This window comes from Vulpes lagopus, chromosome 4 (assembly GCF_018345385.1).
Source record: "Vulpes lagopus strain Blue_001 chromosome 4, ASM1834538v1, whole genome shotgun sequence".
Classification (NCBI taxonomy): Eukaryota; Metazoa; Chordata; class Mammalia; order Carnivora; family Canidae; genus Vulpes; species Vulpes lagopus.
Genome location: NC_054827.1, coordinates 122,162,003 through 122,179,597, shown reverse-complemented (window position 1 = coordinate 122,179,597; position 17,595 = coordinate 122,162,003). Strand labels below are relative to the sequence as shown.

Sequence of the window (17,595 nt, the reverse complement as noted above, 5' to 3'; positions counted from 1 at the left end):
GGCTAGCACCAACAGCCATGGGGGCACAGCATCTCAGATCCCTCCCCCGGGCCACAGCATGTGCTCAGACGTGGTCTGTGCAGCCTCACATGGCCCCCAGGCTCGATGCTCACGTGGGCACTGGCCTGCATCCCTAGGCCCCATCCTCAGTGCCTCCAAACAGAGCTTGGCAAGGCTGCTGTCCAAGAAGGGCCTGGGGTCCCCTGCCTCCCTACTCCCCTGGAGGATCTGCCCTGCTCCCTGCCTGCCTGCACAGAACCAACTCTCCCAGCTTACATTCTGGGCCCAGTCAGCTCATCCCCACACTACTGGGAGGTCGTCTCTCATGCTTGCCATCCCCTGTGTAAAATCTGAGGCTGGCCCCAGGGAAATCCTGGATGGCAATGCTAGCTCCTTCGGGCCTCATTAGGTCAGGGCCTCCGCTCAGACAGATTAGGCCAGACACACTCCTGGAGAGGACTCTAAGGGTCCCAAGGGCTTCCTGGGCCTGTCCAGGGGTGCCACTTCAAGGAGGAGGGTGGGCTGCAACCCACAGGGAAGATGTGACCCTTGCCTGTGCACTGGGCAATGCAGTTCATTACATTCACATTACGCTCCCTGAGCAGAGGATTCCCAAGCTCCTATAATAGGTACTTTGTACCATCATGTATGATTTTCTAGAACACTGGGACAAGGAGCTTGTGCTTCTCCTGACACCCCACGCCCATAGCCTCTGGCACCTCCAGGGTACTGGGAGGCACCAGGAAGGCCCTGAGGTGGGTACCAGCTGGGTCAGCCCTGAGGGCTGTGACCTCAGGCCTATCGTGAGGTCAACCTCAGCCTCCTTCTGGGCCCCATTCATGTTTGATGCCTGGGCAGGCCTGTGGCTACCATCCATCTTGGCACCTCTCCTAGGCCTCCAGCCCCTTCCAGACTCCTGGGGGGCCCCCACTCCCACAGATGTGCTGCCTGGCATCCCCAAGCTGCTCTGGTCACTAAGCCACCAGGTCCCCAGAAGGTCTGACCTCTAGGGGGCAAGGTCCATGGGCTTCCATATGAGCATACATTGTAGCCTGCAGCCCTGCAGGGAGGGAACCCCAGTTGGAGCAGTAGTGCTGTCATGAATTCTGCATCCAGGAAAGAGAGGGGGACAGTCCAGATGGGGTCCTTGCCCCCTGCCCAGCACACAGCACAGACTTGACACACACCTTCCAAGTCCCCATCCCGGGTCTTGGCTGCCAGTTCAGAGGACGACAGGGTCTCCTGGCACAGGGCACAGTCTTCTAAGGCCGCACTCCGCAGGCTTTGGGTCACTAGAAGAGAAAGGAAAGGGAGAGGTTGATGTACAAGCACGGGTCCCAGTAGGCCCACCCGCATGTGGGCAGCAGTGTGGCCAGTGGGGGTCAGCTGCCCTGTAGCCAGCCAACAGGCCCCCAAAGCCCAGAGCTCCTGCACTGTCTACATGTGGGAAGGTCCCCCCGGGCTGTGAGTCTGAGGCAGCAGGTGTCAGGCCTGGACGGAAGCCGAGGAACCTGCCATCCTTGCTTACAGAACTGCTTTGCATCACCTACCTTTTCTGAATCATGATGTTTCAAGAAGCAGCTCTGCCCAGAATTCCCTGACAGGCTGGTGGTTCAGATACCAGGAGGCAGAGCTGGGGTGACTGCTCTCTCTCCTCCCCACTAGCTAGGATGTTCCCTGCTGGGCAGGGGGTGGGCTCTAGGGCTGAGCAGGATACCCTGTGTGTCCAGACGCCCTGTGAGGACAGGTAGTTCACCCAGAACAGGTATCTCAGCCCAGGGCCAGGGGAGGACGAGCAGGGGTCAGGCCTCCCTCCCCACCCTATGCACATGGGAGTATGCAAACATACATGTGTGAGTGCGTGTCTGTGCCTGAGATGTGTGGACAACTGTAAATACGTGAGGAAGGTCATAGGCAGCCATAGGTTATAAACGGCCACTTCCCCCATGGAGAGGGGACCTAGGTCCCCTCCTTGACTCTGGGCTGGCCTCTGACAGCTCCAGCAGATGGAATTCGGGAGAAGTGACTCTGTGCCACGTCTGGTCTCAACTTTAAGGGGAACGGCATGGCCCCTCTCAGCCTGTTGGCCCCAGGAAGTTGGGTGACCTTGCTGGGGCTCCTACAGGGGGAGGCCAAGAGGTACTTCAGGCCACGGCCTGTGCGTGTGGGGTTGGGAGCCACCTGCAGAGGTGCCAGGGCAGGCGGCCTCCTGAGGCCTGTGCCATGTGCCCATTGGTCCCTAGCAGGGAGCCTGGCAGTGCCAAGTGGGTTCTGGCTGGAGTGGGGGGGGGACATGTAAAAGCTAGGGGGCTATGTAGGGCTGTGTGCACATGCTCAGGGTGGGGAGGTACAGCTCCTGGGTTGGCACAGACATGCCCTGGGTGACACTCACCCTTCTTTAGCTTCTCTTTGTCATCTGTTTCTGGCTTGGTGGCCATGACCTCAAAAAGGGTCTTGAGAATACTTCTCAGGTCACTGGCATAGTTTGTCTGCAGCTGGTCAGCTACCCCTAGAGAGGAGGACAAAGAGAGGACAGGTCAAGCCAACCAGCCACAGAGGCTCAGCGCAGCAGCCAGCTGGATGCCACCACCGCTGCCAGAGCTCTTGGCCCAAGACTAACACACCCTCAGGTTGGCCAGGGCCAGAGGAGGCCACCCAGCCCCCCGGCCACAGCTTGGCTCAAGTGAAAGCTCAGGAGTCAAGGGAAGAAGACTTACAGACAGCCCTGCCACTGGCCTTCGGTTATCCTCTGTGCCCTTCATCCTTAGGGTCACAGCCATCACCCCTGATGGTCCAGCCTCTCCCTGAGGGCTGAGCCTGGAGCCCCGCTGTGGCCAGCCCACAGACACAGTCACACGTGCACCGAGATGCACCCTTGGCCCCTGGCCCCTGGCAATCACCTTGGCGGCAGGGCCCCAGTGAGGATCCGTGTGACTAGGGGAGCAGAGGTGGCACCCCCCACAGCGGGTGCCCAGTGCCCAGCCTTTTGCTCTATCCCTAGAAGCTCCCCAGTAGGAGAGCATGTCCCCACCCTCACTGTAGAAGTCTCTTCCCTCCCTAAATGAGGGTGTTTCTCAGTGAAAAGCCAGGTTAGGTCTCGGGGGGCAGACCCGGCTGCCAAGTACAGCAAAGTGAGGGAAAAGCTGCGGGCACCCCACAGAATGTGAAGCCCAGTGAGCTGTCCCACCAACAGTGGTGCCATCAGCGCTTCTGGAGGATTTGTACACTGGCAATTGCACTGAGCACCTGCTGGGCACAATACTTCCTCCACCCCACCCCCCCGACAAACCTGTGTGAACTAGAGCTGAAAAACCTGAGTTCGGGCGACTAGTCCCACCTGGCTTGGCTCGGCAGTGCCCCGGTGCCCTCGGCAGCACGGGACAGCCCTGGTTCTGCAGGGACTGCCAGGCCACAGGCAGCATTCCTGCCCAGCAGGCGGGCCAGAGTGGGCTGCAGGCCAAGCACCGTCTGAGCCCATCTCTCAAGGGTGGGGGCGGGAAGGGCAGGCAGGATGCCAGGAAGGGGGCTTCAGTGCACACGTTTATGCTTTGAACCACGTGGATGTGTTAGTTATTTTAAACACAGGGCTAAGAGAAGCTCACGCCCTCTGAACTCCCCAGGGGAAACAAGCCTGCAGCTAGGTTGCCTCCGCTCCCCCAGCAGGTAGCCATCCCTAGAGAAGGAAACAAAGTTGGGCAGGGTGCACTAACCACTGAACCACCAACTGGACAGAACCTCCCTCATGGGTGGCTGAGGCCCCCACGGGACCCATGAGTCCCCAGTCACACCTGGGGCCCTAGTGAGGACTTAAGTCTTCCTCCCCACTGGGTTGGGGTGAAGAAATGACACAGGGGTGGGGGGAAGACCCCAGATAAGGTGGGAGGGACCTGGCACCCCCTGCACCCCACACCTTATCCACCCGGGCGCTGCCCACCCCCTGGAGCTCTGTCCACCCCACCCCAGCCCAGCCGGGCACCTGAAATGCAGACAAACAGGCGGTGGATCAGGTCGTGGCTGCCGTGGAACCTGGACCGGATCTTCTCCCTTGTGGCTACAGGGGCTGCCTCCAGCACAGCCTTGTCTGAGGAGCAGGATCTGTCCGTGGAGCCACTGCCAAGGAAGGAAATATGGGATGCATGGGGTGGGGGCATGGCCAGGGGCTTCTGGAAACCGAAAACCCATGAGTGAGAACAAAATGCTCTCTGCCTTGGAGGTGCCTAGTGCACGGGAGCTGAGTATCGAGCTTTAAGAGCTTCACAACGTTAGTAGGATGTTAGCAGCGTCCTGATATCCTGAACCTAAGGAGCTCCTGGCACAGTAGGGCTTCTGCCCCTGCCCCTGCCCTGCCCACCAGCTTTCACTCTCAGCTCCTGCCCTCTCTGGGTGGGGTGTAGACTACTCAGTGCAGACTTACAGGGTCATCTATCATCCGGATTAACATATCTACTGACTTTCTCCTAAGGGAGATTCGACTCACCTAGTTACACCCTATGCAGTGGGGGTGAATGGTGGCCCCCCAAATATGTGCCCACACCATGACCCCTGGAACCAGCAAGTGTGACTTATTTGCATAAAGGGTCTTTGCAGCTAGAGAGGAGAAAGTCATCTTGGATTATCGGGTGGCCCTAATCCAAGGACAAGTGTCCTCATGTGGGGATGCTGTTGGACAGGAGAGCAGGAGGGTGTGAGGCCAGGGTGCAGGGGAAGGGAATGCGGCCACAGGCTGAGGGGTACCTGCAGGGAAGAGGACCCTGCCCCAGAGCTGCTGGAGGGGATGTGGTCCTGCCCAATTTCAGACTCCAGCCTCACTAAGGTAGAGGGTGAATTCCTGTTGTGGGCCAATGTTGTAGGACAGAGTCCTGCCCCCACCATATACATATTTTCCCTTGTTTTGCCCAGTGGCTGCCAGACCCCCCTGGGGGGGGGCATCCATCACTCACCTCCTCTCTTCTCTCTCCCATCTGTTGTACAACCTAGGAAAATCTCTCCATTTTGCTTTCCAACCTTCCCCCTGACGTTTTAATTATGCTCTCCCTGTTTCACAGATTCAAGCCTTTTATCTGTCTGGAAATATTCATTATAATTCGTTTAAAAGTTGCAGACCGCTGCCCACACCACCTCCTCTTTCTTCCAAGTAGGGAGTTAGTCTGCTGTCCACGCCAGTGGCCTATCTCAGCACCTGGGGTCCTTGGCTGTCTGTCTGCACCTTGGAGGGAATTTTGCATGGGGGCAGCATGAGCTGGGGCTGCCACCCAGAAGCATGCGGTGCTCTGCCCGTGGTCCGCAGACATGAGCGGATCTTCAGGCTCAGGGGTCGTGCAGTGGCCAAATCAACAAGGTGCCACGTGGGCCCCTGATGCACAGTGGAGAAACACAGACCGGCCCCAGGTCTATGCAGGGGGGTGCACCCTGTGACGTAAGACCAGCAAGAAGCACAAAAATGTGACACGCCCTGGCCCACCCAGTGCAGGGGAAGGCCAGGCTGAATGGGGCTGCAGGCTCTGTGGGCTCCCCACCTTCATCGGGGGCTGTGTGCGCTTCACCCAGCATCTAACATTAAGGATTATTCACTTATGAGCATCTAATGTTTCACTGGAAGGTGGAGCAGCCAAAGCAGACTGGGGCTGGGCTGGCTGACACTCGGCTCCCTCCTCCTGAGGAACAGGGCCCCTGACTTTTGGCCCGGGGGCTGGGGGACCTGGCTGCCCCCTACCTCCCATCCCTGCCCTGGATGCTGAATAAAGAAAGAGCATTCACAGTGTCACCGGCCAGAATCCTCAGCCTCAGGTGACAGCTTTACCCAGAAGATTTGGAAGCAGGGACCCAAACCCAACACAAACATTCACGGCAGCATTCTTTCCCAGAGCCAAAAGGTGGACAGAGTCCAAGCGTCCATCCACAGGTGAGTGGATGAGCAAACAGGGTCCATCCATGCAGTGGAACACGATTCAGCCAGAAGAGGAGGTTGTGTGTGTGCCGTGAGATGCAAGGCCAGGAAGACATGAGGCTGTGACACGGTCACATCGTGGGTGACTCCACATATTTGAAATGTCTAGAAAAGGCAAATATATAGAGACGGGGGGTGGAGGAGGGCGGCCAGGGGCTGGCGGTGGGGAGATGGGGAGCCCCTGCTAATGCAGATGGGGTTTCCTTACGGGGTGATGGAAGTGTGACCGTAACTGCAAGCATATGAACATACACTGCAGTGTACTCTTAAAACAATAAAGGAATATTTTTATTATAACCATCTAACAAACTCATATAGAGGAAAGAGCTCACAAGCTAAATGCCTATCAACAGTGGGTTGGCTCAACAAATTCAGTTGCATCCATACAATTTCCACCTTGTTTTTTTTTTTTTTTAAGATTTTTAAAATTTATTCATGAGAGACGGGGGCAGGGGGGTGCGGGGGCAGAGACACAGGCAGAGGGAAAAGGAGGCTCCATGCAGGGAGCCTGATGTGGGACTCAATCCCGGGACTCCAGGATCACGCCCTGGGCCGAAGGCAGGCACTAAACCGCTGAGCCACCCAGGGATCCCCACAATTTCCACTTTGTAGAAGGATAGTTAGATGCTAGAAAAGTTAAAATAGTAAATAAAAAATAGTATTAAAAAATTAGAGATATCATATGTACATAGTGAGAGATGGGGAAAGATGATCAAAGCATTAATATCATCATATTTATCTGAATAGTAGGACTACGGTGGGATCCCTGGGTGGCTCAGCGGTTTCGCGCCTGCCTTTGGCCCAGGGCATGATCCTGGAGTCCCGGGAGCGAGTCCCACATCGGGCTCCCAGCGTGGAGCCTGCTTCTCCCTCTGCCTGTGTCTCTGCCTCTCTCTCTCTCTATGTCTATCATAAATAAATAAAAATAAATCTTTAAAAAAAATAGTAGGACTACAGATAAATTAGTCTTTTCCAAAGTGTCTTCTATGAGCACGTGTTACTTCTGTCATCAGAATAAACATTATCTTGAGGAGAAAGGACGTGCCTGCTGGCAGCAGATGGCACCACAACCCTGTTGTGGTGGGAGTCTGTGTCCAAGCACAGGTAGAGGCGGCTCTGGGGGCACCCTGGGGGTTCAGCCCTGTAGCCCCAGCCTGGCAGGCCAATGCCACGGAGACCGTGGATCCTGAAGCTGGTGGCCCCCTGAGACTTGGGCAGAGTGGGGGTACGGGGATGGTGGGGACCCATGAGGACACTAATCCTAGGTGGAGAGACTACTTTAAAGGCTGAGGGGAGCCAAAGAACAGACCTCAGGAGGCAGAAGCTGGGACCTCACCTGGGATGTGAGCCTACACCTTGTCTGTGTCTGCTCGGTCCCAGGGGCCACATGGATGGTCACTATTTGCACACTCCCGATGGCCACCCCTTTGGAAGAGTGCTGATTGTTCATGGGCCAGTGGCAGGCACAGACCCATGCTGGACATACTGCAGGCTAAAGGCAGAGGGGCACACCCCTCTACAGGGAAACACCCTGCCTTCCCATGCACCAGCATCTGCTAGGGCTTGCCCTTTCCCCTCTGCCCACAGGCAGCAGGCTGACAGCTTGGGGACTGTGTTCAGAGGCCAGGCCCAAGGGCTACTGCGGAGCCCTGCCTAGCTCGGCATGCCCACTGGGCAGCCCCTGGCAGATGCATGGAGGCAGGACTCACCCTAGGCCTCAGAGGAGCCCAGCACCAAGGACTTGGCAGGTACAAACTTCCCTGGACACACCAGGGGCCACCTTGGGAGCTGCAGGTCCTACCAAGATTACCAAAGGCGCAGGACAAAGAATCTTTCCAAACAGAAGTCAGAACATGTCCACCTCTACTTTCCAGTTAGTCCATGTAAAAGCAAAAAGCCTTCCTGAAGCTTCTAGGGCCTTGCAGAGTCTGGACCCTTCTGTCCACCTCCCCTCCCACATGCTTCTCAGACTTCCTCCTTGCTGTCCCAAAGAAGCCAAACATACTATGACACAGGGCCTTTACACAGGTGTCAATGGGCCCAGAATTTTTTTCTGGGTACCCCCAGATGCCTCTATCTGGTATGCTCTATTGGAGGCCTTTCCTTGACCACAAGCAGGAACCATGCCCACCCCCCACCCCCCACCCCAGCTCTCTTCCTACCCCTACCTGCACAGTGTTCCTCAGGACACTCAGCTCCCTGACATAGCATGTGTGTGCCGGCTCTGTGTCTTACTCTGGGAGAATACAAGGCTGGCCCAGCAGCAACTTCTTTGGTTCATTGCTGTATGTCCAAAATCAAAGGCAGCCCCACCCTTCACAAACCTCCCAATCTGTGTCTGTTAAACAATTAGTATGAATTCATTAGTCGGGGGGAGACCTAGAAGTGGACTATCTGTGGGAATAAAGGCTTTCTCCATGGCTGTGATGCTAGATGGGCTTCAGCCTCTAGCAGAGCCTCCTCACAGCTCACAGCTTCGGAATGCTGCCTTCATTGCCTCTCCCATGAAGATGGCTTTGATGCAATGGCTCCCCTGGGAGGAGTGGGAGAGCTCCCCAAGACATGCGTCCACATCAAACCCCCAGAACCTGTGACTGGACTGTCCAGGGAGGCTCCACATCTGACCACGATGATGACAAGGGTCCTTGTAAGAGGAGCAGAGGAGACATATGGAGAGGAGGCTGCGTGTGGCCGGAAGGGAGCTGGAGGGAGCGCAGGAAACACCTGGAGCCAGGACTGGAGGGAAGGCTGCTCCCCTGGGGCCTCCAGAGAGAGCATGGCTCCTGATTTTGGATTTCACCTCCAGAACCATGTGGTTTCCATTGTTTGAAGCCCTGGCATGGGGTAGTTTGCTTCTGCTGCCCCGGGAAGCCCATTCAGACCCAGAACCGGCCTTCCAACCCCAAGTCCTTCTCTCACCTGCTGGGCTCAGAAAGTGTTCCTCAGGCAGAGTGGACACCAATGGGCCCAGTAAGAAAAGGCAGATCCCACGTGGAGGACATCAGTGCACACGTGTGTGTGTGGCAGTGAGAGGTGGGGCTGTCCTGCCACTGAGGACACAGCGGTTCCTCCCAACGAAGCCTGCTGCAGAAGAGGCTGTCACACTAAGCATAATTATGCCTCTCACGCTGCCATAGCGAACCTCCATTTATCCCACAGCTGCCCTGACAGGTCCTGTGTGTCCCCAGGCCATGGCACAGTGTCTAGCTTTTTCCACTTATGAGACTACAGCTCTGTCTCTGACAGCCCCCAGGAGGCATCTTCCAAAGCCGGGGCTATAGGGTGTAGGGGGGGGGTGCTGCAGAGTCTGGAGAGCCCCAAAGCACCCGCTGCCACTTGTAGCTCCTCCGAATGGGCCTCTCCCCTCCTGTGGGCATGCTGCCCTCACCTGGCTGCTACCTGGGTCCCGACCACCTCCTCCCTCCATGGGGAGGGGTAGCGGCTGTGGTCTGGCTCTTCTGGGAATGCAGCACAGCCCAGCCCTGGAGAAGGTCCCATGGCTGGGTTATGGGAGTCCAATTTTATATTATTCCCTATTAATACAGGTGCAATAGGCATATACTCTAGAAAAGCCAGGAAACATAAGCAAAAAATTATGTGTCTATGTGTATTTTATAAATATATGTGGTTGTCACATAAGCATAGGGGACATGGGTTACCCTCTACTCTTGTACCTTGCACGCTTTTCCTGAGCTTTTGATGCTTTTATTTTTTAAGATTTTATTTATTTGAGAGAGAGAGAGAGAGAGAGAGACAAAGAGCGACAGAGAGAGCACGAGCAGGGGGAGAGGCAGAGGGAGAGGAAGAAGCAGACTCCTTGCTGAGCAGGGAGCCCAACACAGGATTCAATCCCAGGACTCCGGGATCACGACCTGAGCTGAAGGCAGATGTTAACTGAACCACCCAGGTGCCCAAGTTTTTGCTGCTTTTAAAAGCTCTCAGAGCAGAAGGCTCCAAGGCTGGTGAACAAAGCAGTGGGTGAACTTGACTGCAGATAGTGTCCTGCTCTCCCTTCTGTGCCACACTCAGCAACTGAATCCTGTTTTCTGGGGACGCCTGGGTGGCTCAGCAGTTAAGCATCTGCCTTCGGCCCAAGGTGTGATCCTGGAGTCCCGGGATTGAGGCCCACACCGGGCTCCCTGTGGGGAGCCTGCTTCTTCCTCTGCCTGTGTCTCTGCCTCTCTCTCTGTGTCTCTCATGAATAAATAAATAAAATCTTAAAAAAAAAAAAAAAAAAAAGAACCCTGTTTTCCGCCTCCGTGGAGATGGGAGGGAATGCTGTGCTTGAGAAAGTGACTGTTCAGGCAGGGATTCTCCTGGTCCCAGGGGTGGGGCGGGGGTGGAGGAGACAACCCTTTCAGGGCACTGCTGTGGCCACAAGGCAGCAGTGAGGCCGTCCCCTGCATCCTCCACTGCACTCCTGCTCAGATTCCTGCCTTGTACCCCTGCACCATGGAAGCCCCAGATATGGAAGGAGCAGGATGCTGGGCAGAGTAAGGAGGGACAGGCCCAAGGACCACAGGGAGGGAGGATGGGATGGTTGTACCTGAGGCCCAGTACAGCAGGCCTGGACTCTGTTGGTCCTCCTCCCCTGGAGCTGCCCCTGCAGGGCAGCCCCCTAAAGCCATGAACATCCACACACCACACATACAGGTTGGGATGAGCACATGGATCCTGCCCAGGCTGGGGGACAGGGGTGGGCAGCTGTGTCCGTACCAGAGAAGTGGGGCTGGACTGCCGCCAGCACATCTTTGTGGCTGCATCATGCTGAGGGGCAGCAGCCACAAGAGGTCCACTGCAGGGGCAGGAGTCTGGAGGACAGAACCCAGGATATGAGAGACTGGACATGAACCCCAGTGCTGCCCTCCAAATCCTGGGGTGTCCCACTGAGGCCAGCTGCCTTCCAATGCTTGGCAGCCCCTCATTTTCACTGGAGCCACAGCCACGCCTCCCCCCGCCATGGACCTATGTCATCCTCCAGCCTAAGGGATCTGATGTGGTGTGGGGGCTGGAAGGATGGACCAAAGACGTGACACTGGAGGCTGGGCTCTGGAGGTGAGCCCATGGGTTCTGCAGTTGGCCCCCAAACTGGAATCAGACAAATGCGAGAGGGACTGCCACAAAGGAGGGGCTCTGAGCTGCTGTTTCAAATCTATGAAGCAGGGATGGCAAAGAAATGCTGCCACAGGACTCAATGAGGCCACTGGGCAAAGTTCCCCATGAGTTTCATCAAAGGCACACAGTGACATGGTCTAGCAGGGACAGGAGGGATGTCATAGCAGAGAGGGACAGGACAGTGACCCAAGGAGCAAACAGGGACCAGAGGCAGGAAATTGCAGAGATCATCTAGAAAGCTGACATAGGTAGGGGAGCACAGAGCCAGACATGGGGCAGGGATGGGGCAGATGGCCTGGGGCCAAAGAGACCAGGAGAGCAGGGGGTCCTGGGACCATCACCCAGCTATTTGGTATTACCTGCCTGAGGGAAAGTCAAGAGGGTGGAGCGGGGTCAGAGGACAATGTGAATAAATTCTTCCACTCACTGAGTAAGTTGAACAAACCTACATCTAGTAAAGAAATTGAAACTATAGTTAAGAACCTTCCCATGAAAACTCTAGGCCCAGATGGCTTCACTGGTGAATTCTAACAAATATTTAAGGCAAAAATAGTACCCACTCTACACAAACTCTTCTGGAAAACTGAAGAAGTGGGAATGCTCCCCAACGCAGCCTGGGATCACAGCTTTGTTCTCATATCCAATCCTGAAAAGGACATTGTGAGAAAAGAAAGTTGCTGCCTGACATTCCTCACAGTCAGATGCAAAATTCTCAATGAAATTTTAGCAAATCCAAGATAATAATAAAAAGGATAATACCTAGTGGCAAATCCAAGATAATAATAAAAAGGATAATACCTAGTGGCAAATCCAAGATAATAATAAAAAGGATAATACCTAGTGGCCAAGTGAGGTTCATCCCAGGAATGTAAGATTAACTTAACATCTGACTATCAACCAATGTCATTTGTCACATTAACAAAATAAAAAGTAAAAACAATCCTATCATTCCAAAAGATGCAGAAAAAGCATTTCAGGAAACTCATCTATTCTTGATTTAAAAAACTCTCAGCAAACTGGAAATAAAGGAGAACTTCCAGGGCATCCGGTGGCTTAGCAGTTGAACTTCTGCCTTTGGCTCAGCTTGTTATCCCAGAGTCCTGGGATCAAGTCCCACATCAGGCTCCCCACAGAGAGCCTGCTTCTCCCTCTGCCTATGTCTCTGCCTCTCTCTCTGTGTCTCTCATGAATAAATAAATAAAATCTTAAAAATAAAATAAAATAAAATAAAATAAAATAAAATAAAATAAAATAAAATAAAATAAAATAAAATAAAATAAAGGAGAACTCCCTGAACCATAAAGGGTGCCTATGAAAATCATACCACCAACAGGAGATACTAAATGCTTCCCCTCTGAAATTAGGAACAAAGCAAAAATATCCTGTGTCAACTTTTCTATTCAACATTGTACTAGAGGTCCTTGCCAGGGTACAAATCTAGAAAAAGATGTAAACAACATCCAACTGAAAAGAGACATAATATTGGCTTTTTTCACAGGTGACATGACCATCTATAGGAAAGCTGATGAATCTTCCTAAGAACTACTATCACTAATAAAGTGAGTTCAGTGAAGTTGCAGGAGACAAGACTAATATAAAACTTAATTACATCTTCCTCTATTAGCAATGATCAATTGGAAATTGAAATTACAAAACAAATATCATTTACAATAGCATTCAAAAATAAAAGAGATAAATCTGACCCAACAAAGATGTGCAAGACTTCTACAATTTTTCTTCTACAAAAACTATGAAACTTTGCAGAGAGAATTAAAAAACTGAATAAATGGAGAGATAAACTATGTTCATGAACTGGAAAACTTAGTATCATTGAGGAAAACTTAGTATCATTAATTCTGCCCAAGTTGATCTATAGATTCAACAAAATTCCAGTCAAAGTTCTAGTAGGCTTTGTTTTTGTTTTTTTGTATAAATTGACAACTGGTTCTAAAATTCATATGAAATATAGAGGATCCAGAATAACCAAAACAACTTTAAAAGAAGAAAGTTATAGATTTATCATACCTGGTTAAAACCAGGCTCATTACAAAGCTACCTTAATCAAAAAACAAAACAAAAAAACAAAAAAACAAAGCTACCTTAATCAAGACAATGTGATATTGGTGTCAATACAGACAGATGAATGAAACAGACTAGTGAGTCCAGAAATAAACCCACATATATATGGCTGAGTGACTTGACAAAGATGCAAAAGCAATTCAGTGGTGAAGGGATGATCTTTGTCAACAAATGGTGCTGAAACAATTCACCTCACACCATATACAAAGTTAGCCCCAAATTGATTAGAGACCTAATGCAAAAACTAAATGTATACAACTTCTAGAACAGAAGAAAAAACCTTTGTGACTGTGAGTTATAAAAATAATTCTTAGATAGGATACCAAAATTGCAATCTATGAAAGAAAAAAAGTTGACAAATGGTGGACTTCACCAAAATTAAGGTCTTTTGCTCTTCAAAAGATACTCAGAACGAGGACAGTCCACAGACTGGGGGAAAATATTTGCAAATTATATCTGAAAAGGGAACCCTAAATGAATGAAGAATTCTCAAAACAATAAGGAAACAACCCAAATGAAAGAAACAGTGAAAGATTTGAATACTCTACTGTTTCATCAAAAAAGACAGGCTCATGGCAAATCAGCACATGCAATGGATGCTCAACATCATTGGTTCTCTAGTACATACAGATTGAAACAGCAGTAGATACCACTTTATGCCATCAGAACAGCTCAAATTGAAAAGCCTGACACCCTGGCCTTTGCTGGACCTACTGCCTGGGGCACATCTCCTCCTCCTCCTATTTCCCCCTCTCTCATTCAGGTTTCAGGTAGGTCACCACCCTGGGGAGGCCTCCCCTGATTGCTCTGACTGCAGGAGCTGCCCCAGAGCCCATCTATCACTCTCTATCTTATGAAACGATTTTACCTTCTTCCTGGCACTGGCTGGTGGACAGGGTGGGGCGGATGGGGGAAAGAGGGGAGCAGAAGCCAGTGGGGTAGCTGACAATAATGCAAGCAGAGGGAACAGCAGGTGGGAGGAAGATGTGAGATGTCTAGAGTGCAGGGAGGCAGCCAGGCTGGAGGGAGTGGCTGTCTGGAATGAGGGGGGCCTTTTAAGGACATACTGGGTGGGGTCACTGGGAGCAGAGGCCAGGATGGAGCTGTCCTGGGTGCTGAGTCACCATGCGGTCACTGCTACCCCTCAGCCAAGCCAGCTCCACACCTGGCTGAGTTTGGAAAAAAGATTCTGAGAGTGTGAGGCCCGTCAATGAGAAGGTCAGCACCCCTCACCTAGTGCCTACTGTATGCAGGCACTCTACCTGGCCTTATAGGGTTGTTGCAACCCCTGTGGGGTTCTAGTGGCGTAGGCCTTAGTCACTGTGCTAGCTGCAGGTTGCATGGTGGGTGTCGGGTAGGGGCTTAGGTGAGAGCCCAGCCCTGACCTGCCCTCTGACCTCACACAGTGCTTGGCTCCCAACCTGCCCCGTGTCTGCCATGCGGCCCCATCACTTAACAGTTGACTTGCTGACAGTCATTATGCCTAATCTGGTTTTCAAGAGTCTAATTAATTCTAAGTCCTTCTCTATTTTTAACCCACTCAATCATTCTTGTTTTTCCTCCCAGGGACGTGACGAGGAGGGAGGCCTCGGTGCTCTTTGCACCGTAGTAAAGACACATGCCACAGGATGGATGGCCTGCACCCAGCGTCCCACCCCAGAACGGCTCTGGCAGAAGCAGCAGTGATGGGCGTGTCCCAATGGGGCAGACATGCTGCTGCCCAGGGTCCCGCAGCTGCCAGAGGGCAGTTGGGGTAGGCCCAGCCCCACAGTGTCACCCTATCCCGCAGCTGGTCTTCTGCCAAGCCCCCAGGAGGGTAGAGCAATGGGGCAGGCAGGGCCAGGCCAGGAAACGGCTCCTCCACGCCTTGTGTCACTGAGTGGCCAGTTGGCCCAGGTGGCTCACAGTCCTTTCTACTCCCATGCCTTGACTTATATCCCCTTACTTTTGGGAGTGTCAGCTCAGGACTCATTCTCTGGGGCACTCCCATCCCTCCAGAGTGGCCTCACGAGGAGCTGAGGCTATTGATCATACACTGTGATCACACAAACCATGTGCCCCTCCAAGTTTTGGAGGCCAGAAATACCAGTAGCCTTTGGACACAGACAAGGCCTCACCCCGGGCAGGGGCTGATCCCAGGCAGAGAGGGGGTAGCCTGACCCCATCTGCTAGAGGGAAAGCTGACTGGGTGATATGTGCACATAGCACATCAAAGAGCCAGCCCCATGCCTCTGGGGAAGGTTTCCACATGACAGAGGCCTCATCACTCACCACACGCTTCTGGAAGAAGCTTGGTGTAGCCATGTGCTGCCCTCCCCTGGGCTGGCCATGAACATGAGGTCCCCAGGGATCTCAAACAGTCCCCTCCATATGGGGAGAAGTGTTCAGGGGTTGCTGAGCTGGGCTCTGGGGAAACAGGATGTGGCTCCTCTCTGCAGCCATGGCTGCCCCCGGGGGCTGGACCAAGGGCATCCCCAGGACCCTGGTCCCCTCAGCCTGGGTCCCAACCCCAGTAATGGGCAGAGTTGCTCAGGGGAACCCCAACGGGGCCACGGCACAGAGGAAAGCCAGGCATCTGCTGGAGAAGGATCCAGACGGCCAAGAACCAAGTTCAGTGAGGAGGTGACACTGGAGGCTGGAGCTCTACAGAGTCTGTCAGCTTGGGACAGATCACACCACCAGTGTGGAGTGGAAATTAGGCCCAGGAACCATAAAACCAGTGATGCGATAGGGAGGTAAAGTCAAGGCTAGTAATAGCAAGATGGCAAGGAACAATGATGGACCATGGCACTGAGTAATAATGGGTGAGTAACAGCAAGGAATGAGGACAAGTAACAACAAGGAAGATGTGGAGTAACCAGAAGGAACAATGTTCTGTAGCCTCTTGGCTCCTCCTCCAGATGCCACCTGAGCCGGGGACTGTTTTTAGCCATGTTGCAGCCAACAAAACAGAGGCTTGGGAGGCTGAGGTCACGCATCTACCCCACAGGTGCCCTCCCTCCTCTGGACCCACTCTCCCTCTGCATTTGCATGTGGTGGACATGTGGTGGACATGTCCTCCAAGACCACGACCCAAACAGGTGAGGATGGACAACAGGTGAGCTATGCCAGCAATCCCCATCTGCAAGGAAGGAGCACGTATCACCTGCTTAGAGCAGAAGCTCAGAAGCCTGTACCAAGGACAGCCCTTCCAGATTCTTATCATTCTACCCCAAACGACAACCTGGGAGGTCCATCAATTGCATGAGGGAGAGGCAGGAGACCACCAGCCAGATTGTCAAGTGCAGCTAAAGAACTGAATAAGGCAAAGTAGGCCTCCAGGGCCAGACAGGCACCGAGGTGCCCCTGAGTCAGAGACTCAAGTAAGACCACCTATGTGTCAGGGTGGCCATCAGCCCCTGATGGTCACTCTCTCTGACACAAAACAACCTGGACCTCTGAAACTGGATCAGACTTAACAGGAAAGAAAGAAAAGAAAAGAAAAGAAAAGAAAAGAAAAGAAAAGAAAAGAAAAGAAAAGAAAAGAAAAGAAAAGAAAAGAAAAGAAAAGAAAAGAAAAGAAAAGAAAAGGAAAGAAAAGAAAGAAAGAAAGAAAAAGAAAGAAAGAAAGAAAGAAGAAAAGAAAAGAAAAGAAAGAAAAGAAAGAAAGAAAGAAAGAAAGAAAGAAAGAAAGAAAGAAAAAGAAAAAAGAAAAAAAGAAAGCCACAGGACATGAGCAGAAAGGCAGAGTATTCCCCAATCTTGGGGTGGGCAGGGATGGCAGGTGCACAATCAACCAGAGAAAAAAAGAAAAGTGAGAACCACACATTTTCTCTAGAATTTTTATAAACGTAATTACACAAAACAAAATGAAAGGCTTCTGTAAATCAAAAGGCATCAACACATGAAATCAGAAGTAAATCTGCCCAAAGCAGATGTACCAGGCAGAAGGAATACTTTCAAGGCAGTAAAAAAAAGTCATGAAAATCCAGCCGGAAAACAGGCAAGAGACAGGAATGGTCACTTCACACCTGGATAAGGTGCCATGACACAGAGAAAAGGACACAGGTACCAGCCATCAGAGGAAAGCGAACAACAGCAACTCCCAAGGCTCAGGGCGCATGGAGACACACCGACACCATATGTGATACACCAGGGGCACTTCTGCGATCCGACCAGACACCGCTGTGAGGCTCAGAAAGAGCTCCAAAGACTTTTCACATCTTTGCTCTGGGTGACCCTACCAAGGATCGGTTCTAAAGAAATAATTCCAGAGGCAGACACAGAACCATAAGGGACTGTGGCCACAAGGCTAACTTAACACAGAAAAAAATAATCGAAATGGGAAAATGTAGAATAAACTAGATACGTCCTTATGTCCTTAGGATATAGTAGAATTCCATGGAAATAGTGTTTTTCAAGAGCTTTACAGAGAAATGACCAAAAGATAGTGTTTAGTGAAAAAAAAACCTGCT

The 17,595-nt window shown here is 52.3% G+C and overlaps 1 protein-coding gene across 3 annotated transcripts in view; it reads right to left on the bottom strand.

Annotated features, from left to right (window-relative positions):
• The window catches only part of ZFYVE28 (zinc finger FYVE-type containing 28), a 115,824-nt gene that overhangs the window by 2,553 nt on the left and 95,676 nt on the right, over positions 1-17,595 (bottom strand). For all 3 annotated transcript variants that reach the window (XR_005987490.1, XM_041753643.1, XM_041753644.1), the window contains 3 exons: positions 3,977-4,110; positions 2,393-2,509; positions 1,188-1,292 (listed from right to left, as the gene is read on the bottom strand). Coding sequence is in view for 2 of the 3 variants with exons in the window: in XM_041753643.1 (XP_041609577.1) it covers positions 1,188-1,292; positions 2,393-2,509; positions 3,977-4,110 (356 nt within the window). In the remaining variant the exon portion in view is untranslated. The remainder of the gene's footprint in view (positions 1-1,187; positions 1,293-2,392; positions 2,510-3,976; positions 4,111-17,595) is intronic.